The sequence below is a fragment of the Ciconia boyciana genome, chromosome 4, assembly GCF_034638445.1.
Source record: "Ciconia boyciana chromosome 4, ASM3463844v1, whole genome shotgun sequence".
Taxonomy (NCBI): domain Eukaryota; kingdom Metazoa; phylum Chordata; class Aves; order Ciconiiformes; family Ciconiidae; genus Ciconia; species Ciconia boyciana.
This window is the reverse complement of record NC_132937.1, coordinates 95,088,396-95,101,003: the sequence shown is the minus strand read 5'-3', so window position 1 is coordinate 95,101,003 and position 12,608 is coordinate 95,088,396. Positions and strand designations below refer to the sequence as shown.

Here is a 12,608-nt window from a genome sequence, read left to right as displayed (position 1 = left end):
GGTCTGCCGGAAAGAGAGAAGATGGGTTGAAATACTAACATTTCCATATTGCAGCATTTAATAAACACGTTTCATCTTGTGTTGAGCCAGCAAACGTACATAGATCATGTTCTTTTAATTCAGCGATGTGGGAAGTACATTTTCCTTTAAACTTGTATGTCCTCTTGAAGGGGACACCATGCACTGGAGTCCTTTACTTGGGAAATTCATGAACTTTGATACAGTATATGGTCTTCTGAGAAGAACAAGATGTGAAGCAATAATTATGAAGTAGGTACCCATAGCTGTCCCCATGTCTTACCAGGCATATACTGCACTCCTTTACATTTCTTACAAACTCATTTTTACTCCAGCTCAGCTGAAAATGGAAACAGAATAGTCTTTCTTGGTTTTGAACAAGACTTCATACTGTCCCTTTCCTTATTACAATGCACTTTAAAGCCATAGGAGGGCCCAAAGTGCTGGTACTGGAACATTATGCTATAGCATATCCTGACCTGTGTTACATGTTGAATCACAGACTGTTGTAAGGAGATCCATTATTGCATGCCTGCCTACATGAATAATTTTTTTACTATCAAACAGAGTTGGTTTTTTTTCTCTGTCAAATGGAATGACATATACTGATCAAAAGGTAAACAAAGGGGTTACTATGGTCTAGGTTTCTTTTAATTGTATTTCCAGGACATAAGGGTTTTTTCTTACTGTAAAGTTACTGCTGTCAAAGTTGTCCTTACACCAAAATCTTGGTGAAGACTCTTTGTCTTCGTTGTCTGGTCAATTCCAGCTTTCAGGATCAGTCAGAGTGCATCCAAGGATAACCTGTGGGCAATGGCAATAGATGGACCCAACTGTGTTAAATGCGTTCTTTTTATTATCCCTTACAATTCGTCTAAAGCACAGTGCTAAGAAATAACAGTGTAAGTCATTTAGTGCACTTACATTTCTAGGAAACATGATAACTCTACAAAAGGCTATTGCCTTATAGTAATGTACATTTGTCTTTACATAGCTGTATCTTTTTCTTACATGAAAATTTTTCAGTGTTCTATTCAATGTTTTTGGATTTTTGGCAATGTTAAAATATAAAAATGCGTACTCTACAAAAACAGTTGCCGTTTAAAATCCAGCTTTCACTCCTCAGAAAGTGCTAAAGGAAGCTGTTTTGGTTAAGAGCAGAATATCTGCCAAATATAATTTTACATTTTTCTGGATGAAAAAGTGTTATTTATTGTCAAAAATGGCAACAACCAGCTTGAGAGCTCGTAGACAGTATTTCAGTCCAGGAGCATATACTCCACAAATGTAGTACTGCTAAATAATTGCTTGCTCTGTCATAACTAATGCCTATCAGATTACTGTTTGAAACAGCTGATACATATCCTATGTTATTCTACACAATAACTGTTTTACCTACAACATTTTCACTTGAAACTTGGTGTAGCCATTTTTAGTAAGATTTATTTCTTTGTGGAAAAATGCCTTCTTTGGAACAAAATGGCAAATTTCAGGGAGCAGTATTACATCTTGCTGGCACTTTTTAATGGCCTGTGTGACCTGCAGTGCTGTCTCAAGCACTAAGAATATCTCAGGCATGCCTGAAAAGAAAAAAATGTGATTTTGTTTTTTAACTTCAGTTCACAAACTTGTGTCTAGATGTTTAATTTCCTGATTGAATATATATGCCCGTTGGGAAACTGAAATTTTAGACTTTATTTTTTCAAGTACTAGGATCAACACTCTAGGACTAATGTTAAGGATAAAATGCAGCTGTAATTAGTCATAGTGATAGATACTTCATGAATTACTCTATTTCGGAATTGGTACATTCATCATAATGTTTTATGACTCTGTTGATGCTTCCAAAATAAACATTTAATAAAGGGAAAAAACCTCTTGCAGTGCATTGAAAAAAATTGCAGGTAGCATTTTTTAATGTGTGTTTTATAAGCTAACAGCATTTGGCTCCACAAAAACCATATGGCTTTCCAGCAGAATTTGCTATAGTGTTTTCTAAGTCTATACTAAGAGCTGTCCATGGCTTCCCGTAAATTTGCAAATTCCAACAGCTTTTTAGATGAAAAGTGAGTTTCCCTCGTAAGGCCTATCTAAATTTCCATGTTGCTGTGGCTTAACCCAATCATATATATGAGTTGGCTTTTTAATATCTCTGTAGTTAGAGTAATCTGCAGTGTCATCACAGCTATTTTCTATTTGGTGCTTTTTGCTAGATATATTTGTGTTACTTTATGTCACACAAACAAATGCAGGGTTTTGGGGTGCAAACAGACTTCCAGTGTTGTTACAAATATTCCTGATTTCTCTGAAAAAGAGGATCCAATAAACCAAATATGGTACATAGAAAAAGGAACAACTTTTTGGGAAAAAAAGAAGAAAAAAAGAACACCTAATATTTCACCTTGTAATTGTTAGCAAAGGAGAAATTGCTGAATATTTGACCTGAGGGGCATGAGTACTCTGAGTCCCTTTCCTTGCTTGGCCTCCCCTCCTCCCAATGAAGAAGGCAGAAAAGACCATCACCTACATTCCTGTTTTCCGACCTTCCAAAAATAATGTCAGTGGAAATAAATCAATTTTCACATGATTTATTTCAGTTGGTTGTTTGAACTAATTTCTTTATAGTTTCATCAACAATGTAATAAAAAAAATAAGATTCACTATTAAATCCCTTGGGCAAGGCAACATATCTAGTTAATGGTTTTTAGTTTTGCAAGACTTTAAAATAGGTAGAAAACTTCCTGAACTCATTAATAAAGCCTGCTTTCTTCTCTATATTTAAATCACTCTCCCATGTCTGGTAAGCTGTGGTGGCTAATGTTGCTTTTCTAAAGCTAATGAGGCCAAAATACCATTTTAAATGCAAAAGTTTTGTTATCTGCTCTGCCTGTCAGTTGTCAGGGCCTTCAAAAAGTGATTTTGTCTTATTTATAAATAACTAGGAGTTCCTAATGCTCCCAGGAATAATTATGGTTATTGAGACGTTACGACTATAAACATGGAGATTTTACCTCCCACATGGCTTAGTTCCCTCAGGACTGTTAAAAGACGAAGCCTAACCACGAAACTATTTTTCTGAGCTCAGCTAAGAGTGAGAAACTTAAAATAACAGCAAGAATTGTGAGAAAAATGTGCTCTATCTGGATGGTTTTTCCTTTTTTCCTTTCCCCATTCCCTTCTGCATTTAGTACCCCTCTGATGTCTCGCTGGAGTTGGCTTTATCAAACAGGTCTTCTGCCTGTGAAACACTCTTGTCCCTCCTGCTGGGGAGCTGCCACTTAATCATGCGTACACCATTTGGGCCAAGTGTAACAAGCATGTCTGAAAAGTTTGAAATTTCTGTTTTGCCTGCTGTATGATAAATTTCATGTTTCTGTGACTGCTGTGGAGATAATGTAGCCTTAGTCAAGTAGCAAACTGTTTTTAGATACATCTCTAAACATATGTTTAAAGTGTATGTGTAAAATGGCATATTTTAAATTTTTAATACATGAGATTTATTATTGTTATTGTTATTGCTATTATTATCAGATACAGGTTATAGCAACATATTTTCTGTGGCTTGTTCTTTTAAAAAATAGGTGTTCCCAAAACATTTATAAGGTACTAGCATCACTTTCACTAATGAAACCTTACTATACTTGCAGTATTCTAGATCCATACTCAATAAATGCATGCATCCTCAATTCTTCAGGAAGGTACTTAATTATGTAAGCAACAGTACTGTTTCTATGACTGAAATTACACTTATATTTTAGTACCTTTCTGCCTTTGTCTGTACTGTAAGTAGACTTTCGTGGAATGTGTGATATTTCCTCCAAATATTTTTAAAAAGTTTAACAGAGTAGAGGGAAAAGCACTCCTCATGAGAACTTAAAAGAATTTGGGAACTTGTTTTTTACTCCTTGCAAAACTTCTGTGCCACATTAAAATGTTGCATCTATGTAACACAGTTAAATTCTCTGTGAACAGAAGGAAAGCACTTCAAGAGACACAAATTTGCAATGTCTTTCAAATTGTTTCATTGAGAATATAAAAGGGGAATGTCTGGCACTTCCTAAATTTGCAAGTGTTTGGTACCGATGCAAAACTGTGCCATCTCCACTGTAGCCTCTGGCAGTGTCGCTAGTGGGGAAGGACTCCTTATGGTGCCTTTCTGGCAGGTCCTGTCCTGAAGAGTACAGAAGTACCAGAATGAATCAGGAACTGAAGTGTCTTAAATGCAAGTGGCAGGGTTGTAATAATAAATAAATTATCTTTAATTATCTCATAAACTGATTAAATTATAATGGTAGTGCAACAGCGAGAATTTTGCTACAGCATTATAACTTGGTGTAGTTATGGTTTATAAACACACTTTAATTTGAAAAAAGCCATCTTCTTCCTTACTCTGGAAACAGATTATTTTGATTTGCTTCCTCAGAGCTGGTCAGAAGACGAGGATTGCTCTGTGTCTCATCTTTCGTCTTCTGTTACAGGGGTCCTGGGGGTGGTAGACCTTGGCCAAACCCAACCAATGCCAATTCTGTAAGTAAATATTTAACATATATTAGACATCATCTTATATTTAGGAAACTATTTCTTATCAATACACCAGGAAAGAAATTCCACTTCATTCGACAAATAGAATACTGCATGTTTTATATTCTTCCCCATAATCCTAATGCAGAACAGGTACAGTGAGGAGCACATCTGAACAGAGAGCTCATGGACCTGCAAATACCCAGCTCTGTTCATAATCACACAACAGCTCTGCATCTTTACATCAGTTACAGCAGTTCCATAACACAAAGGTTATCCTGGTGTAGATTTAAAATACATTTTAGCTTCCTTTAGCACAAGTAAGATGAGTTAGGTCAACACTATCTGGCCAGCAAGCTCTACAGAAATCACAGCTTGTTAAGATACAGCTTAATGTGTGCTCACATATTTTACATAACAAAAACACTTTTGCTGCCCTTAACTGGGAATATGGAATCATAGAGCAATTGCTTGCAACACATCAGCCATTTTTATGTCCTTCTTGTAAAAAGCAGTGCAGTCTATTGAATTTCATTGCAACACTACAAAATGAGGTAGTCTAATAGCAGCTTGGAGGTCAGTGAGGCATCCCACATGAATAACAGTGTCTGGTATTTCTTCAGAAAACACAAAGGTAAAGTTTTAATTTTCATTCAGTGATAATACATCATTAATATAAAAATGTGTCCCTTTTTAGCGCTTGCAGTTGGATAAGATAGGTCTGGCTTGACAGACTAGCCTGGTTCTTTCTGTTGTTCTCAATTTTGATTTTTTAATTCTACTAAAGACAATTGGGGAAAAAAAAGAGCTGAAACTCTTCCTCAGTTTTCTTTTGCATGTACTCAACTAAAATGGATGTTAGGATGTTTTTCAACCAATAATTGAAATATTTTCATTCTGTGAAATTAATTGAGAAGTCCAGTAATAGATGTATTTGTAAAAATGAGTTGGCTGACAAGTTGTCTACAGTCATGTAAGATGGTTATGCTGCAAAATAATTTTGTATTTTGTCAATACAGTTGCTTAATTCTTACCCCATCCTCCTATAATAGCGTTGGTCCATGCTCCTTCAGAGACAATAATTGCAAGGGCTATCATAAAGAAGAAAACCGGATTATTCACAGGCAACTGGATTTCTCCAGATATTCTCTGTAACAAATACCACAATTGAATTTGAAATAAAAATAGAACACTGTCCTTTTAAAAAAAACAATGATGCAAAGAAATAAAATTGGTATCTTCTAGGGTGAAAGAGATGAGAGTTGCTTTTCCTTTTATGGTCAAGATTTTAATCAACATTAAGTATATATAAAAACATACAAATTCAGTGCATGCTTGGGATGACTCTGAAGTCCTGTTGACTTAAATGCAAGTTTGTGCTGCTTAAGTTTATAAAGCATATTACCTTAATAATCTTATAGCTTAACCTTTTACTATAGACTGTAGATCTTTACAGACCTTATTGTGGCTCCCGCAATAAGAATAAGAAGGCTCTTGTAGTAGATGCAAGAACTGGATTGGTACTAGACCTTGTAACTTGGTATCTCAAAAAAGTTATGCTGGCTGTTAAAAGTGCATGCCTCACTTACTATGAAACAATGGAGAGCAGATAGGAGACCTCAGCCTATAGACATTCAAATGTGTGAATTATTCATATTAATTTAATTAAAGTGGCTACTAGGGCATAGTAATCTTAAATGGAAATATTTTTATTTGACATATTGAGTATTAAATTTGGTTTGTGTCTATATTGCTAGTTTTGGACTCGAACATACTTACAATGACAAGTTGTTGGAAAGAAGAGGTGTTTGTTTTGACAACAGTAGCATTTTTCCGTAATCCTTAACTGTGTCTGTGAAATAAATTAAACAGATAAGTGTTAACCTACAGCTGTACATAAATGTATATATGGACTCCATCTCACTGCAGAAGAAATTACTGTTTTGTTTCTGTTGATATTACAGATACCTTACTCTTCAGCATCTCCTGGGAACTATGTAGTAAGTACACTTGTGTGTGTTTGCTTATTAGAAGAGATGTTACATTTTATTTAGGCAAAGGAATAGCTGTCCAGATGTTAAGAAGAACCCTTGTGTATTGGTTGAGAACTCAACATCTGATCTGCACTTAGGTTTTTTTCTGCCATCTATGGTGTATATGTTGATGTTCATTACTAGAATCATTACCAGTCTGGTCAAAATTGCCCTGAGTGCTGTTTTATTTCAGCAAACATTTATATAACCAATACAATATATTGTCTTCAATAGTAAAGGACAAAAACCCCCCAGTTTTCTTGGTAGCACAATATTGTGTAAGAGTTTCTGAACTTCTTCAGGGAAAAAAAGCATTTGAAGAATTAGAACAAGCTTTTATCTCCCCAAAGATATACGAATGGGTCCTTATAGCTAATTTTTATTCTTATAATTACTTTCTGAAGACTTGAAAATTCTTTTTTTCTCCGTAGTCTGTTATGTCTTCATTTCACAGACATTGTCTTATTTTATTATGGATTAGTTGGTATTGTTTTTTCTTAGCCTGTACTTCAGAATGAAATAGTTAAAACTTTGTAATATGCCCAACATTGAGCTGTCATTCAAAAGAACACGAAATGCTAACCCTCTCTCTGGAATTTAACAAATACACTTTACTTATCAACAAAATGTTTTTTGTTGGAGTATATACTGCTGGTTTTTGTCTCTATCCCAAGAGATAAACTTTGTTTATCCTTTTAGGTTCTTTATTGTTGTTGTTACTGCTGTACTTGGATTATTTGTACTTCTGATGTACTTTTTTAAGGCATATTGTTTCATCTGTTTTTATCACATGCTTAGTACTGGTGTCACGGGGTACCGAGGGAGAATTTTTTATATGTGTGTGTGTCTATATATATGTATATATATGTTGGATTCCAAATTTATGTTGGTTGGTCAGGTTTCAGTAGACCTCTCTTTTGATATTGCATGTTTTATCACCTGAAGATTAGACAACTGCAGGGCATTGGCTTTAACCAGCATAAAACCTGAAGCTATTTCAGAATGTGAAAATAGCAGGTCCTTCACTATGAGGAAAATATACCATTGTTTTTTCATCTGTTTGTGCTGCTTATAGGTTTCTCTTACTTTCAGTCTTTGTAAGAGAGCTGATCCTGCAGGGCTAAAGCTGAAGGATGAGTTCAAGGATGAGCTTGTTTTGTTTAGACAAAAGCAATTTCTTTTGTCCTTTATTTAGACAATTAGCTGTGAAAAAGGTTATGATTCTCATAAGTGTCTGTAACTGTAGCACTCATTTTGCCACATGTTTAGTGGAAACAGTCCAAATCTGCTGATCTCCAAACCAATTCTTTTACTGCAGAACTTCATAAATTTCTCTCTATTGGGAAGAGGCTTTGTTGGTTTTGCCCTAGACATTAGTGATCAGTTATTGTTGCAGATTTTTAAGATTTTTTTTGAATATTTGACTTAATATTATCATTTTTTAAAAGTATGAAGTTCTGAGAAACTAGAAAAGGAGATACTATGTAAAATTACTGTAAAGAAGCAAACCTAAGTAAAATGCAAGTTGTAGTAGCAGACTCTGTTGTTGTACTCACATCAAGCCAAAGGTCAGCTGGGATAAATGACTTGGACAAAAAGAGGGCATCATCATATTTCAGTGTATAGAGGAAGAGTAAGAGTAAAGAGGTGATTTTACCTCTTTCAGTGATAATGATGAGACTGATGCTGGAATGTTACATCTAATTGGCAACATTGAAGGGAAATTAAAAGATGCAAAGGTGCAAGAATGAGACACACGGAAGACTGAAGTATTGGAGAAAATGCCTGAGCCCCTGATCAGATGTGCTCTGTGAACTCCAGCTGTGCTAGTGGGAAAGGTTGCTGCCTGATTCCTTGTCCCCCATCTTCTGCTGAAGGTTACCACTCCTTCAGGTCTGCCACTGGAGTTTCTTGGATGAGTTCCTCTTTGTCCAAAATAACTGAAGTTGATTGAAGTATTTAAAGAACCAGGTCCTTGCTGAAGCACTTCAGGTGACCCAGAATAGTGGAGGGACACTCACAGAGGGAGCTCCAAGCAGAGCTGAGACTGCTGCTAGCAGAGGATAGTGGTGGACGAAGGTTTGAAATCTTCTTCTGCCAACATAAATAGTTGCACAGTGCATGTCTTGTCTGATGCTGAGAGAGTAGTCTTGCTTCAGAAAGGCTCACCACATTTTGGAAAAGGAATGCATGAACTCCAGCCATACAAACAGCTGAAGAAGCAAAACTGGGAGGCAGTAGCTTCCAAGAGAGCGTTTGGGGACAAGGTGTGGGCTGGAGAGCCCTTAAAGCAGGTTTTTAGCCAAAGGATTCATGATGTGGAACTACACGCTTTGAGAGCTTAATCTGGTTAGTTTATCAGACAGGTTTTTGAGAAGTAATTCGATTACATATTAATATATTTTCAGGGAGAAAATAGTTGATGCTAACAAGCTTTCTAAGAGGAGAAAATACACGAACAATGCGAGTAAATGCAATTTTAAACTTAGATACAAATGCTAATAGTGGTGATAAGTAACTTTTCTAATAAATGACCAGTTAGTGGTTTCTATACCTCTTTATGTGATGCTGAAAAATATATATAAACCTAAAAAAATCAAGTTGGCAAGATGAGTGCATAAGTACATGGATAAAAAGTCATAGCGTGTGATGCCAGAGGGTCATATATGTGACCGAAAGGTCCCTTTAAATGTAGAGTCTGTAGCTCTGCAACAGCAATGGGGAAATTTCTTCTTGCTGAGGGCTAAATAGGCTTTTCAGACGGTTTTGGCAAGCCCAATCCTAACACATTCAATTGTAATTTGGGGGAAAAAAAGCTATGTGGCTGCTGGCAGTATGAAATGAAGTTGTGATTATGCCTTGATTTTTATAAGCTGATCTGTGGGTTTCATGGTGGAGCAAGCCTTTGTTCTATCATGCTTTATAAAAGATACTCAGTGACCTTGCTTAGTTCGCGAACAAGGGGAAACACAAGATAAAGAACTGGTAGGTGCTGTAACATATAAGGGCATAGAGGTATACATATGTTGATTGACTGCAGGGATGTGCTGCTGCTTCTAGGTAAAAGATTTCTGTTTCTTCTACAATTGACTGTGAATTAATCACTGGCTGCCAGAGAGAGGTGCTTCCCCCTGCAAGTATTTTACTTGTACAAACCTGGGGAGGAACGGTATCAATCAGAAAGCTGCTATGTAACTGAGCTTAATTGTCTGAAAATAGTGTTTGCTAGTATATTATTGCTAAATGTTTTGTAAGAAATGTTATTTTAAGTAGGCCATTGAGAAACAGGGTCTATTGTTTTAAATCCAAGATTTCTCTGCTTCCTTCCAAAATATCTCAGTGAATTATAGCAAATCTCAGCAATGTCCTTGTAAGCAGACAGAAACAACCAAACCTTTATGTTCAGTGTTACTGAAAAAATGTTCCCGTCTGGAACAGTATAACTGCTATTTTACAATATAACTGTCCTGGTTTCAGCTGGGATAGAGTTAATTTTCTTCCTAGTAGCTGGTGTACTGCTGTGTTTTGGATTTTAGTATGAGAATAATATTGATAACACGCTGATGCTTTGGCTGTCGCTAAGTGGTGTTTACACCAGTCAAGGACTTTTCAGCTTCCCATGCTCTGCCAGGTGCACAAGAAGCTGGGAGGGGGCACAGCCAGGACAGCTGACCCCAACTGCCCAAAGGGCTATTCCATACCATATGGCGTCATGGGCAGTATAGAAACTGGGGGAGATGGCCAGGGGGTAGCGATGGCTGCTCGGGATGGGCTGGGCATCAGTCAGCGGGTGGTGAGCGGTTGTATCACTGTTTTTTCCCCCTAGGTTTTGTTCCTCTCTCGCTCTCTTGTTTTCTTTCTCATTATTATTATTATTATTATTATTATTATTATTATTATTATTATTATTATTATTATTATTTTCCAATTATTAAACTGTTCTTATCTGAACCCACGAGTTTTCTTACCTTTGCTCTCCCAATTCTCTCCCCCAACCCACCAGGGTGGGGCGGGTGAGCGAGCGGCTGGGTCGTGCTTAATTACCAACTGGGGCTAAACCACAACAATAACAAAAGAGATAAAAATATAATAAGAGTCATATGGCAATGAAAATAATAATCTGTTGTTAGAAATCTGTGTATTTTTTATTATGGAAAGTCAATATTTATTGACTTCTATTGACACATTTTTAGCAAACTGGAAGTTGGCAGTTTTTCACATTACTTAAAAATGTTAGTGGATCTGCAAACATAGGAAGCAAGGAGTTATGGTTCTGTTCTTACTAAACAATTAGGATGTTTAGATAAAATTATTGGAGAAATTTTTAAAGAACCTTAAAAAGCTTGTTTAACAACCAGAGCAGCTTGTGTACAGTTCTTAGTCATAAACAGATTTGCAACACAGAAATACCTGAAACTAAGACAATAGATGTTCCTTGATGGGTTTTTTTGTTGTTTTTTTATCTTTGATTAGTTTAGGCAAGTGATATGACTGTACCCAGCATTATCCTGACTTTTTTAATCCATTTGTCATTAATTTGAGAACACATTATGTATACAGATGTTATTTTAAAAAATTGTAGGATATTATACAGACAGAATTAAGATGCCTATGGCATCAAGATACCAAGTCTGCCTAAAAAAGAAAGCTTTCTTGAGGTGATTAGGCTCTTGTGTCCCCATAGGACACCCCCTTGTTTTGTGCTTAGCAAACATTGGTTACTCTGCCATTGACTGTGTACAAAGTATAACAAAACAGAAATGCCAGCTGAAAACCCAGTGGTAATAAAAGTAGGTTGAGGGAATTAAATATAATTGTCTTAGGCCCTGTTCCTGGTATTTGTCTTGTCTGACTAGCAGCATGACACAGAGTTATTGACTAAGGGATATTCTTGTATCTGTATACCTACATACATCAGAAGTCTGTGCCAGAGCGTGCTGACCAATTACCTTGTCTTAAATCTGTGATGAGTTATTTCACTAGCTTATCAGAAAATGTGCATGTTTTTACCAGAGCAAGTCATGATATTCATTATACTTTTTTTTTTTCCATTTGTACTGTGTTCATTTTTTACTGCAGTATTTTTTTCCTTTCATGCTAACTGACATTTTCTACCCTTTCTAGGGTCCTCCGGGAGGTGGAGGGCCTCCAGGAACACCTATCATGCCTAGTCCTGCAGGTACTGAAATATACTTGGAAATAATAAAAAATATTGTAAGGGATTTTAGAAAGTATACAACTTATTTTTCAGACTTTGTTTTTAATGAAAAATCAGCTAATGAGAAATAATTAGATTTGTACTTCCTGTATCAATTTTTTTCCTGCGCTTTCACTCTCTTTCTCTCCTTGCTATGTTGCAGAGATAGAATAGATACAAACCATTATATCTGTAAAGTTCAAAGCAATTAATTTCTCTGGCTTTTGAGCCCATCTTTTCTTCCACATTTTCAGCAATAGGAAGGAAAAAAGGAAAGAAGACAGAGTCTTTGTTTGGTTTTGCTAATGTTCTTCGGGACAATTCCACCAGTTTGTAAATCAGGAGATTTCTGAATGCGGTGACTCTTCCACTGTAGTATCCTATGGGATAGACCTGACCAACATGTGGCTCTTGAGCAATATGTGACTCTTGGGCATGGCTGCATCCTGTGGCTGTGTTATATGACTGGAAGAGGTTCATGCTGGACAGATTGCTCTCCTCTGTCCTGCAGTGGAGGAGTAAGGCCCCAGAGGAGCCATTCTCATGTACTACCAGTGATCTGTTCCCAGAACTTCAACTGGCCCATTGTTTCCCCAAGTAACATGGTCTGTATCTTGCAACTCTGACCAGCTGGAGATTTTGGCCATGCAAAAGATTGGCCACATTGCCACTAAGGTTTGAAGAACCAAGGAGAAGGATGGCAGGATTCAGGATGGCTAGCTAGCTTCTCAAGGCTTAAAAATGGCCAACTAGATGTGTTTCCCTCCATCGATGTTCTGCAAAGATATCAATATGAAGGTGGAACTGCAGGATGTGGAGGATGCTATATTCCCCCATAG

The 12,608-nt window shown here is 36.6% G+C and overlaps 1 protein-coding gene across 3 annotated transcripts in view; it reads left to right on the top strand.

Moving 5' to 3' along the window:
- The window catches only part of SSBP2 (single stranded DNA binding protein 2), a 199,315-nt gene that overhangs the window by 157,573 nt on the left and 29,134 nt on the right, over positions 1–12,608 (top strand). For all 3 annotated transcript variants that reach the window (XM_072860678.1, XM_072860679.1, XM_072860676.1), the window contains 3 exons: positions 4,497–4,545; positions 6,504–6,539; positions 11,697–11,751. In XM_072860678.1, the coding sequence (XP_072716779.1) occupies positions 4,497–4,545; positions 6,504–6,539; positions 11,697–11,751 (140 nt within the window). The remainder of the gene's footprint in view (positions 1–4,496; positions 4,546–6,503; positions 6,540–11,696; positions 11,752–12,608) is intronic.